The sequence below is a fragment of the Gopherus evgoodei genome, chromosome 2, assembly GCF_007399415.2.
Source record: "Gopherus evgoodei ecotype Sinaloan lineage chromosome 2, rGopEvg1_v1.p, whole genome shotgun sequence".
Taxonomy (NCBI): domain Eukaryota; kingdom Metazoa; phylum Chordata; order Testudines; family Testudinidae; genus Gopherus; species Gopherus evgoodei.
In genome coordinates this window covers 271,743,644-271,762,649 of record NC_044323.1, presented here as the reverse complement: position 1 = coordinate 271,762,649, position 19,006 = coordinate 271,743,644, and the positions used below count along the sequence as shown (strand labels likewise).

The following is a 19,006-nucleotide window of genomic DNA, read 5'->3' as shown; positions in this document are numbered from 1 at the left end:
GTGAGTGTTCTGACGCAGGATTTGAGGACCCTTCGTCTGTGTTCAGATTTGGAAATTAGGCTCCCAGAGAAATTGGCAAGGGTGTTTTCCACCGGCTTGTGAGAAAGAACTGCTTTTATGGCTTGTATAGCTGTCAGCAAGAACATTAAAGTGCTCACAAGGAGAGGGCGGGGAGATATGCACAGCCTGGGAACCCAGTGGGATCCAAACACAGTTGACTGGTCAAGAGAAAACAGCAAAAGGGGGGAGAAAAAATTCTGCCATTGGGCCAGGTACTCTGTTGCCCTCCCCTATGCGTAGTCATTGGCGCGAGTGCAAAATGGGGGTAAAATGCTACCAAGTGAGACTAGTGGTATTTTTTGCCTGCTTTGCACTCATGCCAATTGATACACCCAGTGCATTGGCATGGAGTAGAGAATCAGGCCCATTCTTCATCATCTCTCTCTAATGCTGAGGCATCTGAGTTGGGCCAGTCTGTGATATTTATCATCTTTCTCCACCCTTGAATTCACAGTGTGATGTTTTAGCTGCTTTGGCTGTAAAATCCTATTGTGAATTTTTACACCTTGTCTTCGCTCTTTTCCCCAGTAGGCTTAACAAGAGGAAAGTCAGGGCACCACTAAGCTGACAGCTAATAGTTCTGCCTTAGTCACTGGACATGTAAACGGGGTCAAGAGAATTACTGCATGGCTAAGAGAAGCTGCTGCTGCTACTGCCTGGGGATTTCAGAGCACTGTGAACATTATGGGCTTTTCCCCATCTATTTTCATACTTTGTGAATTGCCTAGGGCTGGGAGGAGGGGTATGGGGAGACCACCTGGGCCAATTCTAAGCATATGAAGAAGCTGTTTAATTTACAAACCTATCTCCCAAGTTCCCAAAGGAGTGTTTATGGTGGACAGTCTCTCCTTTCTAATATCACATCACGTACCAAATGGCTTTTGAAACGGAAAAGCTGTTTGTTTTCACAAGTCTTGCTGAGCTGCTCAGTGTACTCCAAAGATCTAACAAAGGACTTACTTTTCATAGTTGGCATTTCTCTAGAGCCTTCTGTCCAAGGATCCCAAAGCATTTTAAGCCTCATAACGCTACTGTGAAACAGAGATGCATTATTGCACCCATTTTACAGCTGATACAACTTGGATACAGATAAAAATGAATGGTTAGCCCGAGCTCACATAGTAGGTGTGTAAAGGAGGCAGGAACAGAACTCTGATTTCCTGACTTCTACTTCTGTTCTTTCACTATAAGAACAGTGTAAGTGTTTAATTGCATGGGATTGTTTTCCCGTCTCCTGACTGAATTATTTTTCTTCATATATTAGTGCCAATTAGAAATCCTCTATGGAAACCAATCTTATCTCTTTTTCTTTCTGTACTGGTTTCCCATTGGACACAGAGCCAAGTTTGAACTCTGTTCTGTTATTGGTAGCCCTTCACAGGAATAACTATGGCTACCTACCAGACTGTCCCTTCCTCCACAGTCATGACCTCACATGATAGCTAAGTTCCACCCGAACAGTGACAGTTGTGTAGAAGACCAAGCTTTCACAGAAACTAGCCCAGGACTGTGGAACTCACTGCCACATGAACTCACTATGTGCTTTCAGAGCTAACTGCAAAACTCATCTCTTCTTTCTAGTTTTCTTTCGATGATTTCTTCATACACAGTGCGGTTCAATAATGCTTTATTGGCATGACGAGCTGTACAAGTGTTGCCAAGATATAATAAAGAGACAAGCCCAGCGGGTATCTGTTAGAGTTGGGCACTGTGACGGTGTCAGGTCTGATGGCTACAGGAGAGTGTGAGAAGGCAGATATATTAGTCCCAGATTAAGTAGATTCCTTTTCCCTGGGTAAGGTAACACGGGCAGTTCCAGAACAAGCAGGAACTTACTGGAACCAACTAGGGCAAGCAGGCTAATTAGGACAGCTGTAGCCAACTAAGAAGAAACTGCTAGAATCAATTAGGACAGGCTAGCTAATCAGGGCACCTGAGTTAAAAAGGACCTCAGTTCAGTTTGTAGCATACATGCGAGGAGCTGGGAGCAAGAGGCACTAGGAGCTGAGCGTGAGAAGACATATTACTGGAGGACTGAGGAGTACAAGCATTATCAGACACCAGGAGAAAGGTCCTGTGATGAGGATAAGGAAGGTGTTTGGAGGAGGCCATGGGGAAGTAGCCCAGGGAGTTGTAGCTGTCACTCCACTGTACCAGGAGGCACTCTAGGCAGCTGCAGTCCAAAGGGCCCTGGGCTGGAACCTGGAGAAGAGGGCGGGCCTGGGTTCCCCCCAGACCTCCCAACTCCTGATCAGACACAGGAGGAATTGACCTGGACTGTGGCTTCTACCAGAGGGGAAGGTCTCTGAGCTTTTTCCTGACCCACACAGTGAACCTCTGAGGCGAGCAAATCCTCCAATAAGCGCTGGACCCACCAAGGTAGAGGAGGAACTTTGTCACAGGCACATACAATGCATCCAGTGTCTCCCTCTCTGTCTCTCTCTCACACACACACACACACTCTCTCTCTCTCTCTAAACTAATAAAGCAGTTGTTCCTACAGGCTGGAAAAGGAGGTGGCAGGAGGAGAGAATGCATGTGTAGCGTTCTTATATCCATTTTTTCAGTACTCAAAAAAGCGTAGATCCCATTGGTAATGCAGACCAAAAATTACCTAAATAGATTCCCCTTTTTTAATCGTCATCTTCTTTTTCCCCCCTCTCGCATCTAATTCCCATTACACTGAGGCATTTCCCAGGGTAGAATAAAAAACGTGGTCTACACACTAATTTTATACCAGTATAATGCCTACTGTGGATGCAGTTATACCTGTATAAAAATGCCTTGTTATCTCTATAGCTTATTCTCTTTCCCATACAGGAATAGCTATACCTGTATAGACACTTTTATACCAATATAATTGCATCCACACATGGAGGGCTGTACCACTTCAACTATACTATAACTATACAGTTAAATCAGTACAACTTGTATGTGTAGACAAGGCCTGGGATGCAAGGTGGGGTCATTAGCTTGCCTACCGAATGGCCCTGTCAAAGGTGCAAGGTCTCTCTGAGCACTTCATTTTATATTATTTTCCCACAGTGGAGTGGGAGGTGGAGGTGGAGGTGGGAGAGGGGGAGGTGAGGACAACTCTAACTGCCAGACAGATGTCAGCCATGAAGAACCCTACATCTGTCTAATTCTCAGCAGATGCACTTATAGTTTGGGCTTTGGAGGAAGGCAGCCTGCTCAAGAGAGACAGATCTGCTCAGAAATTAATTCCTCAGGTACAAGGTATAAGCTGACTGCTGGGCTGATGGAAAATGACAGCCTTTCACCCTTGAGCTGAGAAATCCTTCCTATCAGATAAAGATGTGCGATGTGCCACAGATGAAATAAGAAGGAAGAGTAAAATAGCATATGCAGAAGGGTTATGTTCCCCTTCTTTTGGAAATAAGTGTCTCAAGTGATTTCCCTTTTCTCTCTCTTTTTGAAATCCACAGGTTATGAGCAGTCGCTTCCTACCTTATGACAACATAGTCACAGATGCTGTGCTAAGCCTTGACGAGGACACCGTGCTTTCAACCACTGAGGTAAGACCCATCCTCTTGAAATCTCTGCGGCTTTTTCAGCCTGATGCACACCCTTCTTCTTACAACCTGCTTGCCAGCGCGTGTGTGTCTCATAATATTTCCCGCTCGCACCCCAAGTTTAATGTATTGCATTTGTCTCAAAAATCTTGCCGCCATCTGCCAGCAGGAGAGGATTTTTTCATGGTTAATTGGCATCATTAGCTTGTGGTTCTTCCCCTCTTTGTCATTTTAGTAACATAGGTGGATGTGGACAGGTAACACCAGTCTGTTTTAGCATTATGTTTCCACTGTGCTGATCGTGGTTCCTCCCTTTCCCACACATTAGCTTCAACGATGGGACATTATTTCTGCTTCAAAGACAGTATTTCTGCCTGGGTACAAATGTTGTGATTTTTCTCCTACACACATGCACTAACTGTATCACTATACCATAGAGCTGCAGATAGATGATGGTTGAGACATTCCAGCATTTGTGCCTGGAGCAAGATTGCACTAAAAAAAAAAATAAGTGGAGAAAGGAAAGATTCTGTAGAAAACCAATTTTTACAAATGGGATGAGTATTGATTTCTGGAAGCTTGTCCTGAAAACCACAGAGGAGACTAATGACTGTTTATATAGAAGTACAATATATCGGAAATACATTATTAATGGTGGCTATTGAAAAGCTTGGAGACTTGATTTTCTTTTCAGTTTTCTATTCTTTTCCCCCCCTTCATCACATCCAGAACTATTTCTTTCTCCCCACTTTCCCTCACGGCACTGCTCTTACTATTGTCAATAGTTCTAGCCCTTTAGATGACGCCATTATGGTTTACGTTAGGGCAGGGATGCCCAAGTTTTGCCAGACTGAGTGCTGCATTGGCAGCTTGCTATAAGCCCTAAGACTACACATAATTTACCTCAGAGAGTCTCCTTGCCAGTGTGGAACTACTAGTCCCAGTATTCAGCCCTTCAGCTTATCCATGGGGAGGTCCACTGTAGTCCCCTGTGCTTCACTCCGTATTGTAGAAGAGGGCAGCATTGGCTCTCAGGCCACACGTGGGCCATTCCTGCCGGAACGGGAAGAACACCGCTTTGTGAGAGAACATGGACAAAGTCCAGCGTTCTCCAAGGAAGACTCCTTGCACTGGCCCACGGCTCAAGATTTTTGTTCAAGACAAGGTGAAATCCTAGCCCTGTTGAAGTCAATGGCAAAACTCTGATTTTGTTTGGGGCCAGGATTTTACCCAGAGTCTCCTGCAAGGTACTACGGCCGCCCACTTTGTTATTCCCATCACTTCCCTCCACCACACACACCCATTTTAGTGGTAATTGCACCTTTTTGGGTTACGCAAAGCAAATAATGTGCAACAGTTTTTCACTGAGTTTGGCCCCTTTTTATGTTAAAGAGGTGGCAGAATTTTAATGTTTGCTTGTTTTGTGAAACGATTTGTTAATTTCTTCGCAGCATTTTCACTGCTCTGAATAACTTGCTGCAAATATTCAAAATAATGTGTTTGTCTGTGTGTTAGCACCATATGTCAGTTGGGTCCCCGTCCTGCAATGGGAAATATGTAGGCAGGCCACTGAGCCTAGGTAGAGCCCCATTCACTTCAGTGGGACTGCATGTGGGGGCAGAAATTTACTGCCTGGTTTCTTTTCAGGATCGGGGCCTTGATATTGCTTCTGTTCCCTGATTGGATGGCTTATGTAAATAAACCTAAACTGCATTTCAAACGTAGTTGAATTGTTGAGTTCAGAATTCCCTTTCAGCTAACATTTGTACTTAAAATCAACTTTTCCCAAGCTTTCATCCTAGGGAAAGCAAACAAAAAATTCACAAGCATAGTCAAGCTGACATTTCAAGTGTGAATGAATAATCAGCAGACACGTTTTCCACTCTTTGCTCAGCTCTAGTGTTAATAAACGTTTTTCATTCTTAATGAAATGAAGCCTAATTTCTATTGTTTTCATTTCCAAGGGTAGCAGCCCAAAAGTGCTGCTTGGAGGGGTATTTATATGGGAAGCAATTAGAAATGAGTATGGGTTGGAAATGATACAGAGATTGAAGTGACTGGTTGCTTTTCCTGCTGATCAGCTGAGTGGTAATGCTGCTTAAAATTATCTAGGACGAGGAGTGTTTTAAGGGGATAAACTGTGACTCGTCTTCTCCTAGGGAGCTCAGCTTGTTTTAATGCTTCTTTCCATTACAAGGACAGATATTTAAATAATACATGAGTGATGACATTAGCTGGGTTACTATTAGTAGTAGGTATTTGTAGATGTAGATAGTTTATTCTTATTTTTCTTAACCTGAAATTCTCAAACTCATCTTAAGAAAACCGATGTCTGGTTTTACAGGAAAGGTTCTTAAGGTCAACTTTAGTTCTTTGATGTGTTAGTTCAGATCTCATCCAAATCATTATCACAGGAATTAACAACTTTAGCTGCATTGGCTTTCCATTTGTTCAAGTTCCTTCAAACAACTCGAAATAACAGAATAGGCCTCTAACTGCATGTTCCAATACATTTGTGTCTCTTCTCTTTCACACACCAATTTGTAAATGAAAAAGCTCTGGCAATAACTACAAGGAAATATAACTGTTCTAACAGAAATGTTACTGTATTAACGCTGAACTATGTGTGACCTCTTAACACCACAAACCTGAAACTCTGGTCATGTTTTGTTGAAAAGTTCATTGGGAGGTTTTTTGAGCAAAGTTTTGTCAGAGTCTAGGCTGAACTTCAGGCGTCAGTGTGGATTAATGATTTTAGTGTGGAAATGAGGTGTGGCTCTCAATAGCTTTGCATGCTTTTGGCCTGGGTATTTATAGTTGGCTTTTGCGCCGTTTCTTCTTCTTGATGGGTTTCCTGACCTCCTGCAACCCCTTTTTTTTTGTGCTCAGAGACTGGAATATTTAAAGAGAAATTAGTAGTGTTGCCAGTGCTCACAATTTTATCATGAGGCTGCTGATAAAGTATTTTTCCTAAGGCCCCAGCTCCTGGAGTCATGTTAACTACATGAGAATCTCATCTATTTTTTAGTAAGTTTTTGCCCCTCCTGGCTGCAAAGAGAAACTTAAAAACATGACCCAACTATATCCTAAAAGCAGAAAAACCAGAAGGAAAACAGAACCCCATATTTATTTTTAAAAAATGATTTTTGAGCGAATCTCATTGTTTTTGGAGGACCTGATGTATGATTTTCAAATGCTTCGGGCTGATAACGTTGAACTCACGCACAGAGTATAGCTGAGATGCTTAAAGGGGCAGGATGAGGGGATATGCTATTGCATAGAACAGGTGGCCAAGCTGTGGCTCATGAACTGCATGCAGCTCTTTTACAGTTAAAAGTGCAGCTCTTGAAGCCCTCCATGCCCCCTCCATTCTCGGCCTACCAGATTGTTTGGGGGAGCTTGAGGCTTCTGCCTTGCAGCAGCATGGTGGGGCTAGGAGCTTCTGCCCAGCAGGCAGGGGCGCTGGAATAATTTTTATAGTGGGGGTGCTGAGAGTCATTAAACCAAACTGTAAACCCTGTATATAACGGAAACCACTTCAGCTCCTAGTTCCAGCACTTATGGCAGCAGGGAAGGGGGTGTTGGGGCTGAAGCCTCCCACAGGTCTGAAGCCCCGAGACCTTTCCCCCCACCCCCTCCCGACTTTGCAAGGCAGAAGCCCCTAGCCCCAACACCTTGCAGCAGGGCTGAAGCCCCGAGCCCTGGCAGTGGCACCCCGGCTCTCGAACTTCTGAAGATTGTCGCATGTGGCTCGGAGGGTCAGTAAGTTTGACCATCCCTGGCGTAGAAGTATAAATGTACACACACAAAATTCTATTTGAAAAGGTTTGAATTGTAAAGGGCATATCTGCAAAATGTTAATGTAATGCTGCAGTGCTCAAGACTTCCTTTAACAGAAAAAATTAAAATGTGCATAATTATAGGGCAAAATGTCAAGCAATCGCTTTAATTTACTGATGAATACACCGAATTAATGTTTTGCAACAGTTCCAAGCTTTTGAATTATGAATTAGTGGCAAGATAATATTTTGTTTTGTTGACAATTACTGAAACAGTTTGATTATTCATTTGGCATGTGTATTTGCCTGCAGGTGGATTTTGCCTTTACAGTATGGCAGAGTTTTCCGGAGAGGATTGTAGGGTACCCTGCTCGCAGTCACTTTTGGGATAATACTAAGGAGAGATGGGGCTATACATCCAAATGGACTAATGACTATTCCATGGTGTTGACAGGAGCTGCTATTTACCACAAGTAAGAGAGAAAAGCATCTTTGTCTTTATTATTGTTTCATTTTTATTTATTTATTTTATTAAAGGTGGTGAATACATTTGTTCCTGACCAAAAGAAGGAATGAAAATCTTATCATTCCCTCCCCCCGAAAAAGGAACTCTTGTCTTCCCTCCAAAAAAATAAGGGGGTTGGGGGTGGGGGAATCCTTTTGGAAACGAAGGTAGAGAATGGATGAAGCTCTCCTCTGTTTATAGGGTAATGATTTAAATTCCCAGTTTGACTCTGGGGATCTGGTAATCATAACTGTGTTCCCTGGATCTCTTTTGAAGTCACTTGTATTTTTAGGCTGTCTAACTGCTCTTTTTAACATCAGGAATTAGGCACTTCAAAGAAGCCCCAAATTTATTAAACTCTTGGACCAAATGGCCTATAGTGCAGAGGAGTGAAGGTTGCTGCCAGACTCACTATGGGTTTGTGGTAGCTGACTGTCATGGCTGGTAGAGCTGCTAACTCTTCCAGCCACGCTTGAATCTTTAGTGCAGTGACCCCTTGCAGTTCGGGCACAGTATAGTGGAGAGAATTCACATTATTACCACTTCAGTAGAGCAGGGGTAGATAGAGGGACTCGCTTAGCCTTTAATGAAGTCAAATTTATACTGCTGTGTCTGATCTACTCCCCACAAAGGAGGAAGTAGGCACCGGTTAAAGAGGGATCTAGATTTATTTAGGTCCACAACAGAATCATCTGAACTGCAGTTGTGAGGGCCTTATTAGGCCATATTCCATTTTCTCTCCAACTTTTCTTGCTTCCACATGCTCTTCCTCACAGTTACCCACCTTGGCTACGACAATGCACTTGGGCTAGTCCAAATTCTAGTCTTGTATTATCTTGCTTAAGATTTAAAGTCAACCCTATCTCTCTCTCACTAATTGTGAAAAGCCCAGTGGAGTTTTTAATTTTTGTGTCTCTAATAGCTTAGTTCATCATATCATCCTGCTTTTTCCTCCCCACTTTTCTGGTTTGATGAAGCAACAAAGACCCATGATGTGCTCATGGGTACACTGTGAGTTAGCGCCTCAACTGGATTGAAATCCTGTGGCATCCATATGCCCCAGTAAGGCAAAGACTTGCATTAATGCCCCTGTTATTGGCTTTCTAGATATTATCACTACCTGTACACTCATTACCTGCCTGCCAGCCTGAAGAATATGGTGGACCAACTGGCCAATTGTGAGGACATTCTAATGAATTTTTTGGTGTCCGCTGTGACAAAACTGCCTCCAATCAAAGTAACACAGAAAAAACAGTATAAGGAGACCATGATGGGGCAGGTATGTGTCTAGAGCATGTTTGATCTGTTGAGTCGTCTTAGTAAAATCACTTTTCGCTTCCGAACCAGACACGTTTTGTAGGAGACCTCTGGGCTGAATGAAATTCTGCTCAATTTTTCACGATTCCTTGTTTGATAAAATCATAAATGGAGCTGGGAACATTTTTAATGAACCAAAAGAAAATCCAACAATAGAGATGGTAAATATCTGCCTGTGGAATGCAACATCCTCTCCCTCATTTTCCCATATTGTTTTATTTATTCTTGGTGATGTAAAACTCATGCAATGGATTCCATGACAACTGAATTTCATTTAAGAGGATTTTCTAATGCAAGCCTATTGTGCCGTTCTAAAAGGTTTTTTTTTTTAATGATTAGTAATGAATGTAATGTACAGAGCAGTCTCTATGCTATTTAAAAATAATATCGCATTCTCAATGTGACTGGAGCAGTGTTCTTAAACTGGGTCACAACAGATGTAATTTGTTGTTTTCAAATGTTTATTTCAAGTTGCTTCGTTAAGGAGATAAGGAAGAACCATCCACATGCTGTTATATTTGTCTCGCTGCTGACACAATATGATCAATAGCCTCTGTAGTTCCTAGGCAATTTATTTATTTTAGAATTTGTTTCACAGTGAGCTACTAGTTTAGGATCCTGCCTCCTGAAAAGAATATCTTTTATAACACAGAAACCCTGCAAGCATGGCGTTCTATTGTTCTTGCCTTGCATAAGTGAGTTGTGGGAGTAGAGGACACAGAGCGCCCCTTGTATATCTGTGCAGGAGGCAGCCCATGGCCAGTGCTGCTACTATGTTGGAGGGAAGAAAGGAGACCAGTATTGCACACCAAAGAGAAAGATGGGAGCTGGATGAGGGCATAACCATGGCTCCAATTGATAGTACTAACAATTCAGTACTCTGATGCCACAGACACCACTGGTTGGTGTGCTCACTGAAGCACCTAGAAGGGGGCCTGACATGGCCAAAATGCCTCCATCTGCACCATTCAGAAGATACCTCCTGCTATCCGTAGAGCTGCCCTTTGGCTCTTTAGTTCAGATTACACACAGGCTTGCCTTTGCAGGAGATGGTGATGTAAGTGAAAAATGAACTACAGTTGTCTTCCTAAAACAAACTGAATGGTCTATGTTCATAATCCCTTGAAAAGACAAATAAAAAATTAACATAACAGAACCTTAAGATTGTGACACCAATTAATAGTTATATGGAAATTCAGTGCTAATGGCTGGATGTCTTCTATAATCCTCCAGCACACTTATCCTAGCCAGCCCTGTTGTGATTACGTATAATCAAGTGTCTGGGATTAGTACACATTATAATCTACTGTTCGAGTTTAACTGGCCAGTTTTCCTGGCTCTATCACTGTTTTAACATTTAATGAACACACTTTGAGTTTCTGCTGTTTAAAAAAAAATTGCAGGAGAAACAAAAGTAAAGTGTCATGCAAACATATGAGAGATGGCACAAAATAGATTTTAATGGCACTTTCTGAGCACTTGCAGTCTGTTTCAAAGAATTGTTTTGGATTGAGTGGATTCCTATATACAGTGAGGTGTATTATTTTCCAAATAGAGAATAACAACTCCTTCAAAGCTTTTAGGGCCTGATTTTTCAGAGGTGCTGAGTACCCATAGCTGCTATGGACCTTAATGGGAGTTGCGGATGAACCTCAGAACCTCTGAAAATAAGGTTGTTAATATTTTGGGTAAATACGAAATGTGGCTTTCATACTAATTTTGAAAAGTGCTATATTATTAGCATGACCTGATGGAATGTAATCACTTCTGTGATTTCAGTTTATTTTCTCTACTTCTCTATCGACGTGTATTGTGCTGGCTCCATCCACCATGCTGTGTTATCTGTGCACCTGCAGTGCCCATTTATTTGTAGGAAATATTCTAAAGCCCTGATCATGCTGACACTTACACACCTAAGTGAGTTTTTGCATAAAGAAGTTCCACTGGACTCACAAATTCAGTAGAATTACTCATGCATATGAGGTGCAGGACTGGGGCCTCAAAATGAATTTTTGACCTGACACCTATAATGGTGTTACAGTGTTCATTTCTTAAGGCTCGATCCTGTGAGATGCTCAACATTCTCCACGCAAATTGACTCCGATGTCAACTCCCAGAGTTAGGCGTTTTATGGCCTCCTCCAACTCTCATAGACCTCAGTGGTACCTGAGCCATTAGTTTGGGGGCCCTTGGGCCATTCTGAAGCTCTTACGTGAGCACTCTGGCTAGTCAAGCTGCCATGTGTGCCCACTGATGACGTGTTAGAATATAGCTTGAGGGTTGCACAATTAGCTCTGACATTTGCACCCCCAGTGGCTTGGCCTTTTGCGGAGGAGTAATGTTTTAATATCCACTTTGAAAAATAATCTGGGAATTGGATTGAAATAGAGAGATTCTAGAATAACGCCTTGATGTATTTCAGGGGATTTATCCCGAGGTATTTCTGTTCTAAACAAGCCTAATGATCCTCATAAACCAAGACTTTTAAAAATCACAGAGGCCAAAGCATGCCCTGCTTATCATGTTGATCAGTATTGTTTCATTATTTCCTTGTACTCCCTCATCTGTCTGTCTCCATCTGTTGTCTCTCGCCTTACACTTAGACTGTAAGGCCCTTGGGGAAGAGACTGTCTTTCTCTTCTGTTTGTACAGCACTTGGCACAGTGGATCCTGGTCCATGAGACAGGCTCCAAGGCACCACTGTAATACAAATAATAAGTTGTCCAGCTGTTACTGAGGTCAGAATTTGATCCACGTGGCTTGAAATATAACTACCAAATATGTATTTCTTACCAAATTTCAGCCCTATGTAGAGGTTTTGGAGCCAGGTGATGAGGTGCTGAGATCACCTCAAAGCACAGCCGTGATAACACCTTGTCTCCTGCCATTTACACGGCGCTGTTGACACGATGACTTAGCATTTCCTTTCTCTCCATTCAGACTTCCAGGGCTTCCCGCTGGGCTGACCCAGATCATTTTGCCCAGCGGCAGAGCTGCATGAACACTTTCGCCAGCTGGTTTGGCTATATGCCGCTGATCCATTCTCAGATGAGGCTTGACCCTGTCCTCTTTAAAGATCAGGTCTCCATCCTGAGGAAGAAATATCGAGACATTGAACGACTTTGAGGAGCCCTGCTGAGGGGCCTGAACTGTTCTCCATGCCCAGTGCAGATCCACAGACACTTGGAGCCAGACTGTAACGAGGACAAAAACACATGCAAGTGGAAAGTAGAGTTATGTGGCTCCAAGGAATCATTGTGCTGGACTGCTTCAAACCACCTCACAGGCTTCTGTCGTTCAAGACTAGGTTGTGTACAGTTTCATTATGGAACATTAAATAATTATTTTTGAAATGATTGCTATGCAGGTTAAAACTTTTTTAATGATCAAAAAAACCCACAACTATTAAAAACAGAGTTCTTTCTTTAATCAAAATGGTGTTGGGTGTGAATATTTCCAAGTTGCCATTCCTTTCTTACAAGCATTCAAAGCTGCCATTGTTTTCTGACAAGCGTCTTAATATCATTGCAGGGGAAACTGAATGAAAATTGCAAAATTAAAAGTTCAGCTCTCACAGGTAGAAAATGCAGCAGTTTCAAAAAAAATCAGGCACACACAGGACAGAAATTAAACACTGTTTCACTTAATGCCTTTTTTGCTTTTAGTTTTTTAATTTTCTCTTTCACTGCTCAAGTCAATGACAGTAAATGTATCAACCATTCTATTGCACAGAGGGAAAGCTGAAGAATGTCCATTTAGTGAAGCATAGTTAAGATCCTTCTGTTTAGGGAACAAAGACAATTAAACCCTATTTTTTTAAATGGGGAAAAAAGATTGATGCCTAGGAAATATTAGTCGATTTGCCTGGTTTGCACAAAGAACAAAACAGGATGGAAGTCAAAGAGGAGGAATCCAATGCCTTTTATTGGTGGAGGTTATATTTGAGTTATGAATGACTCATAAGAAATCATCCTGACTTCGCTCATCAGGGTGTGGCAGGAGTTTGGAAGTTCCGTTTTAATTATATACCTATCATGAGTGGAAGGAAATATAGTAGCTATAGCTACAGTGATGGGTAAGCTACAGTTTGCATGAGTTGCTCTTCTCATGCACATGGGAATATGTATCACGGTGGCACTGTTTATGTCACAATAGTTAAGGATCTATCAACATTCCCATTTTAATCCCCTTGTTTTGAAGGGGGATGGGAGGAAGAGCTTGGCTTACAAGGACTTTGCCTGAAACCAGTTGTACTGAGGAAAATCAAATCAGTCTAGGTATTTTATAGTTGTAAGAGTGAAACCAAGTAGGCAGATTCCATCCTGGAGTTCTGTTGGTATGGAGTATTTCTATCAGTGGCGGTAGTTACTCCAGATTTAACCCACGGTAACTCAAAGTAGAATCTGGCCCAAAGATACATGTGGTAGTTCCAGGTTCTTTTCTGTTTTCCTTATAACTCACAAATGGTTTTCTCATTTCAAACAGAAACATTTCCGTTATTTACGCCATAGTGTGAACTAGTTACGTATGTGTTTAAATTGTGGGAATAAAATAAAAACACTGATTTGAGTTAAAAAGAAGCGATTACTATCTATTGGATAAATAAGCACTTTTAGCAATTATTTTAACTGTCACACATTTCTGCGAGATGTCTCTGGGTATTTGATAACAATAATCACTCACAAAAAAGTGTGTTAAAATGACAGCAAGAAAGTGTGACTTTGGCCCTAGATAAAACCACTGCAGAGCATTCCTTACCTCAATCTGTTGTCTCTAGACCAGTGTTTCTCAAATGCGGCCACCAGGGACTTTTCTTGTGGCCACACTCCTGGATGGAGATTGGAGGAGAGGGGGGGAAAGCGGTGGCCCTTCCCATGGAGCCACCAGCAATGCCTGGGCCTTGTTCCCCTCTTGGGACACAAATGCTGGAGGAGCACGCAGCCAGTGAGTTCCCCACCTTTCTGTGGGGGCCGGGGGATCAGGCTTCAGCCTTGGGGTGGTGAGCGGCAGGCTCCAGGCGTGGGGCTGCATGCTTCATCTCTGGCCTGTGGTCCATCCCTGGGCCCCATTCCCCGGGTGCAGGGCACAAAGCTCTATCCCCAAAGCTCTGCCACAACAGGCTCCAGCCTTGGCCCTTGGCTGTGCAGCGGTAGGCTCCAGCCCTGGGCTCACCCCCCATTGCCCCTCGCTTCTGCTGCCTCTGCCAGATCCCCACCCGTTCCCCTTATTGCCCCTGGTCCACTTACCTCCCTATCCACCTCCCCATCCAGGGTTTACTTTGGCCCCTGGCTTGCCGGTGCCAAGTAAGTCTACTGTGAAGAGCGATACTTGTATGTATGTTAATAGCACCTGTCACAGCAGATTTAGCAGCTATCTGGGAGGCTGTGCAAGGTGATATTAATATGCTAGCATCACTTTTCACTGCAGCAGACTTACTAGCCAGCAACTCTCTCAAAAAAAGCAACCAAAAAAGCAAAAGAAACCACAAAAGACAAGAACGTGCAAAGCACCTTATTAGTGTTTCAGGTCTGTTTAGATCCAGTAAAGAATGGAGACAACTGTGTGTTATTTTTATCTGCAAAAAAACAAAACAAAAACAAAGCCACCAACGCACACAAATTACAATGATTTGGACACGTGTATGTGCATATTTATTTGTCTTTTTCTAAAATTAATTAAATATTTTAGGAAAAATTGTCAGAGCAGCTACCAGCAAGAGTTGGTGGCCGCAATCTGAGGCCATCAAAAAAATTGTTGTGAGAACATCTGGTCTAGACAGTTGATACAGGGGATGGAGAGAGCATGCTCTCGAAGCCAGAGAAAGAGTGAAGGTGGTTGGGTCAGAGTTATTGGGTTCTATTCCTAACTCAGTCACTGATTCCACATGTGGCTTTGGTCAAATCACTTAATCACTGTGTGTCTCAGTTTACCCTGCTGTAAAATTGACATAGTAGTGTTTATCTCCCAGAGGGGTTATGAAGTTTGTTTAATATTTGTAGAAAAACATATAAGCTCCTCAGCAGAAAGATATAGAAGTGCACAGTACTATGACTGTTTGTTAGTACATGATCTTCTGTCAGGATAGTCCAACCAGTGGCTTTCTTTCCATATGAACTGCAATAACCAAGTACAATACAGTGAGTTAGGGGCAGAGTTCTCAAGTTCCTGGCTGTGTTGTTTAAGTCTGAGCCAAACCCCATAAAGGACACTGCCTAGGTCTTTTGAACTGTTCTTACTCTAATTTTTGCAGTTGCCAATTAGGGAGCAAGAGACCAAACTCTGTTGGCCTGATTTTCAAAAGTGCTGATCACCCAACTGCTCCTATTGGGTCTCCTTTCTTGAGGCCTCTTATTTAGGTGCTAAAATATGGCCTATCTTCAAGGCACCCATTTGTGAACATTTTGTCCTGTCGTTCAAATAGTGGACAAGCCCAGCATATCTCCTAGTTTGTTTGTCTTGTTTGTGGACAAGCACATGTATGTTTCAGCAGCTCGCTCTGGAAGCTAGCCAGCAGGAGAAGTGCCTGCGGATTGGGGACAGCTAGTTCATTATACAAAAATAATGCCCAGAATTCTGCTTTTCTTTTATGTAACGTGGTTTCTTGGCAGAAGTAGGATGGGTTCGTAAGAAAAGGCAGCAGGTATTATCCATTTTTATAGGGCAGCAGGTGAAATCTTGGGTTAAAACTCTTTGACAGTATCGCTTCAACATTCTTTGTATATGTCATTTCCATGGGTGGCAAAAAGAGAGTAAGGGGGCTAAATCTGAATATCATTCAAGGCTCTTTCTGTTTACAAATCACTACCTAAAGAAGCAACTATAAAAAGCTGAACTTCAGAACGATTTCAGATAGGTATGAGACACTTTTCTGTATAACATGTTACCAAGGCATAGCCATCTCTCTAGCAAAGAATGCATCTCACTGCCAACCTTGCTAATGGGTAGATCTCTCTGCCCATGTATGGTGATTCAGTTCCTCTCTGAGTTTTGAGAGTTGGATGCAGATCCAGTTTAGAACTTTATGCATTAGCCACAGTGAAAACTTTATCAGCCAGTGCTCCTGAAGGATGCTAAGCATGTTTCACGCATTCACATGTCAGTATGATGTACAGAGCTGTGCAGTTTCTGTAGCAAACAGAATCCTCCTTTATCATGTCCTATGAATGTGTCAGTGTTTATTTTTTTCTTAATTCAAATGGTGCTCAAGCAAAAATCTCTCCTTGTTTCTTTCCTCTCTGGTTTTTTCTCTTCTAGGTTGGTTTGTTTGTTAACAGCAGGCTATGTTAGCCTTTACGTTACAGGTACTTGAATGCCTGGAGTGTTATCCATGTGGCCTTTAGTAAAGGTTACCAACCTTAATTTCATCAGGGGTGACTTGGATGTATGTGAACAGATCCATGCCATTAAAACAAAATAAAAACAGGGATCAGGGTTTGGGAGAAGTAATGAATTTTTAATTGAATTTATTAAAACAAAATCCCTGCTTGGTTGTTGTTTGAATGAGACCCATTGCTGGAGGAGGGTTTCATAATGAGAAGAACGAGTCACAAAAGTAGGGGCAAACTTCCAGGATTAGCAAATGCCTGGCTCCCTCCACAGCGCTTGGGGCTGGGTGAGATCTTATTTGCTATCCTTCCATTTTTGAAAAACTCTAATTATTACCACAACTTTTTCTAAATGTGAATGTTTAAGCTTTGCAACGATTTCATCATGATGTGCAGCTATTGAGCATTTTGATCTACCTTTCCATTTGAATCCACCATGGATTTGATCAAGCTGAGATTTCAGTTTCTTTTTAGAGCCAGGTTTGAGAAAGAAATTAATCTTTCACCAATGAGCCCCTCTTTTAAAATAGGTCTTTTCCAAAAAAACATTTGATTTCAAAAAGGGAAGTGATAATTTGACATTGAAACAGTTGTACCAGCCTATATTCATCTGTACATGGATTTTGTCCTTAAAAAACAAAACCTTCTCTTTCTCCTTCTTAAAATGCAACCTACTTGTGTCTGTCTCCCCTACCCAAAACAAAAGAATAGTATGTGTTGTCATTATAATACATTTTTTGATCGAAATCTATTTGTTAAGTCATCAAATTAAGCATTCTCTTACAGCAAAGAAAGGATGGATTTGTTTTCCAGTCTGGCTTTGCTGTTGGAAACTTCAGCTTTTGCATGGTGCAAAGAAACATTGCCATGAAGTCCTACAGTGGGAACTATTGACTTCAATGGGACTCCGCATAGATGGCCCCATGATCCTTTGCAGAGCCCTGTACAAGTCAACTGAGCTTTCTGCAGGTGCTGGGGTCTGCCCACTGCAGGATCAGAGCTGTTGTCTCTAGGATAATGAAACAGTCCTCCAAGCTTTGTACGTCTCACCCTGGCTTAAAGTGATGTCAGGCTGGCCTATATACCTTTTATTTTACATCATTACTTGCTTTTTAACAGCTGTAATTAATTTCTTTGTAACCACCTGATGCATTAGGATTTTTCTCCCTCGTTGACATGAATCATTTCACACTGAAATTAGGGATGATCAAATGGGCCTTGTGACAGTGTACATAATCTTGTATATTTATTTTGAGAGAAAATATGTATAGTATATGATTGAAAAGGGTGAAAAATCAAACTGGGAATACTTAGACGGGCAATTGTAAAGCAAACAAAAACAATCATACCTTATTTTGTATAAAATGTACATTTGGGGGGAAAAATTTCTAATGTGTTACCAGTGTTTTCATAGTGCTGCCACATCATTTTTTTAAAGCATCTCCTCTTCCCCTATTTGACTATAATATGGTGTAATTAAACTTCAAGAAAGTGTGTAACAGAGAGAGAGAAAAAAATTACAAAGCCATATTACTTGATTTACTTCATTAACCTGTATAACATTATAGGTTTACCATCAAAGATAGGTTGTTTTTATAGATAGTGTCACCAAAGAATTTTTTTCTTCAGATTTATTAAAATATTTGTTAATAAATTATGTACTATGTCATAGTGTGTTTTATTATTTTTAATGAAGAGCCACAACTTTGCTTGTACTTCTGACAATGCAAATGGGAGGGGTGTGGTTGTCATTTTTCTCAAACTTCAGATTACTTACTGATAACTGCTTTTTCCTGTATCCGTTTTCTCCTCAAACTGTACAGAGGAATGTGTGGATGTGTCTTATATCTATATCTTATATAGATAATATATTTACTGTATCATGTATACACAGTGGTAGCTTTTAAAAGTTCAACATTTACCTGCAGTTACCATCTAGTGTTACCTGAGAAAAATGCAGTATTTCCCCATAACTGGAATATTAAATCAATCTCTCTCTCTCTCTCTCTCTCTCACACGCACACACACACACTCATCACTGGCACATGCGCGCACACACACACTCATCACTGGCACACACACACATCACTGGCACCCATCAACACAGTACTGGTGTGTAATATTACAGTGGTATGACAGATAATGTGTCATGATAACTGCTGACTAATGCTGACTTTTTAATGGCAATCACTGTATATATGTGTGTGTATCTACAATACACACTGTTGTACTGATATTGATCTCCAAGGCCTAGAGATATAAAGGTGTTTATAAGCCCTTTTGCTGTCCAACATTAAACAGTGATAGATAGGTTTGGGCTATGTTTCTACAGAGATCCTGATTCTACCTGGTTATTTGGCAAACACCCAAAAGCATTATTGATTAAACACAAGAAAGAACAAGAAAGAAAAAAACACACATTCATATTGAAACTGTGGCTGAGGGATTACAAACTTAATCATAACCTTTAAAGTCCTCCTCCTTTTT

General features: G+C 41.7%; 1 protein-coding gene across 1 annotated transcript in view; it reads left to right on the top strand.

Annotated features, from left to right (window-relative positions):
* The window catches only part of EXT1 (exostosin glycosyltransferase 1), a 270,085-nt gene extending 255,263 nt beyond the window's left edge, over positions 1-14,822 (top strand). Inside the window, exons 8-11 of the mRNA XM_030553739.1 lie at positions 3,507-3,596; positions 7,685-7,845; positions 8,985-9,156; positions 12,135-14,822. Coding sequence (XP_030409599.1) covers positions 3,507-3,596; positions 7,685-7,845; positions 8,985-9,156; positions 12,135-12,320 — 609 coding nt within the window. The 3' untranslated portion in view covers positions 12,321-14,822. The remainder of the gene's footprint in view (positions 1-3,506; positions 3,597-7,684; positions 7,846-8,984; positions 9,157-12,134) is intronic.
* Positions 14,823-19,006: the final 4,184 nt, after the last annotated feature.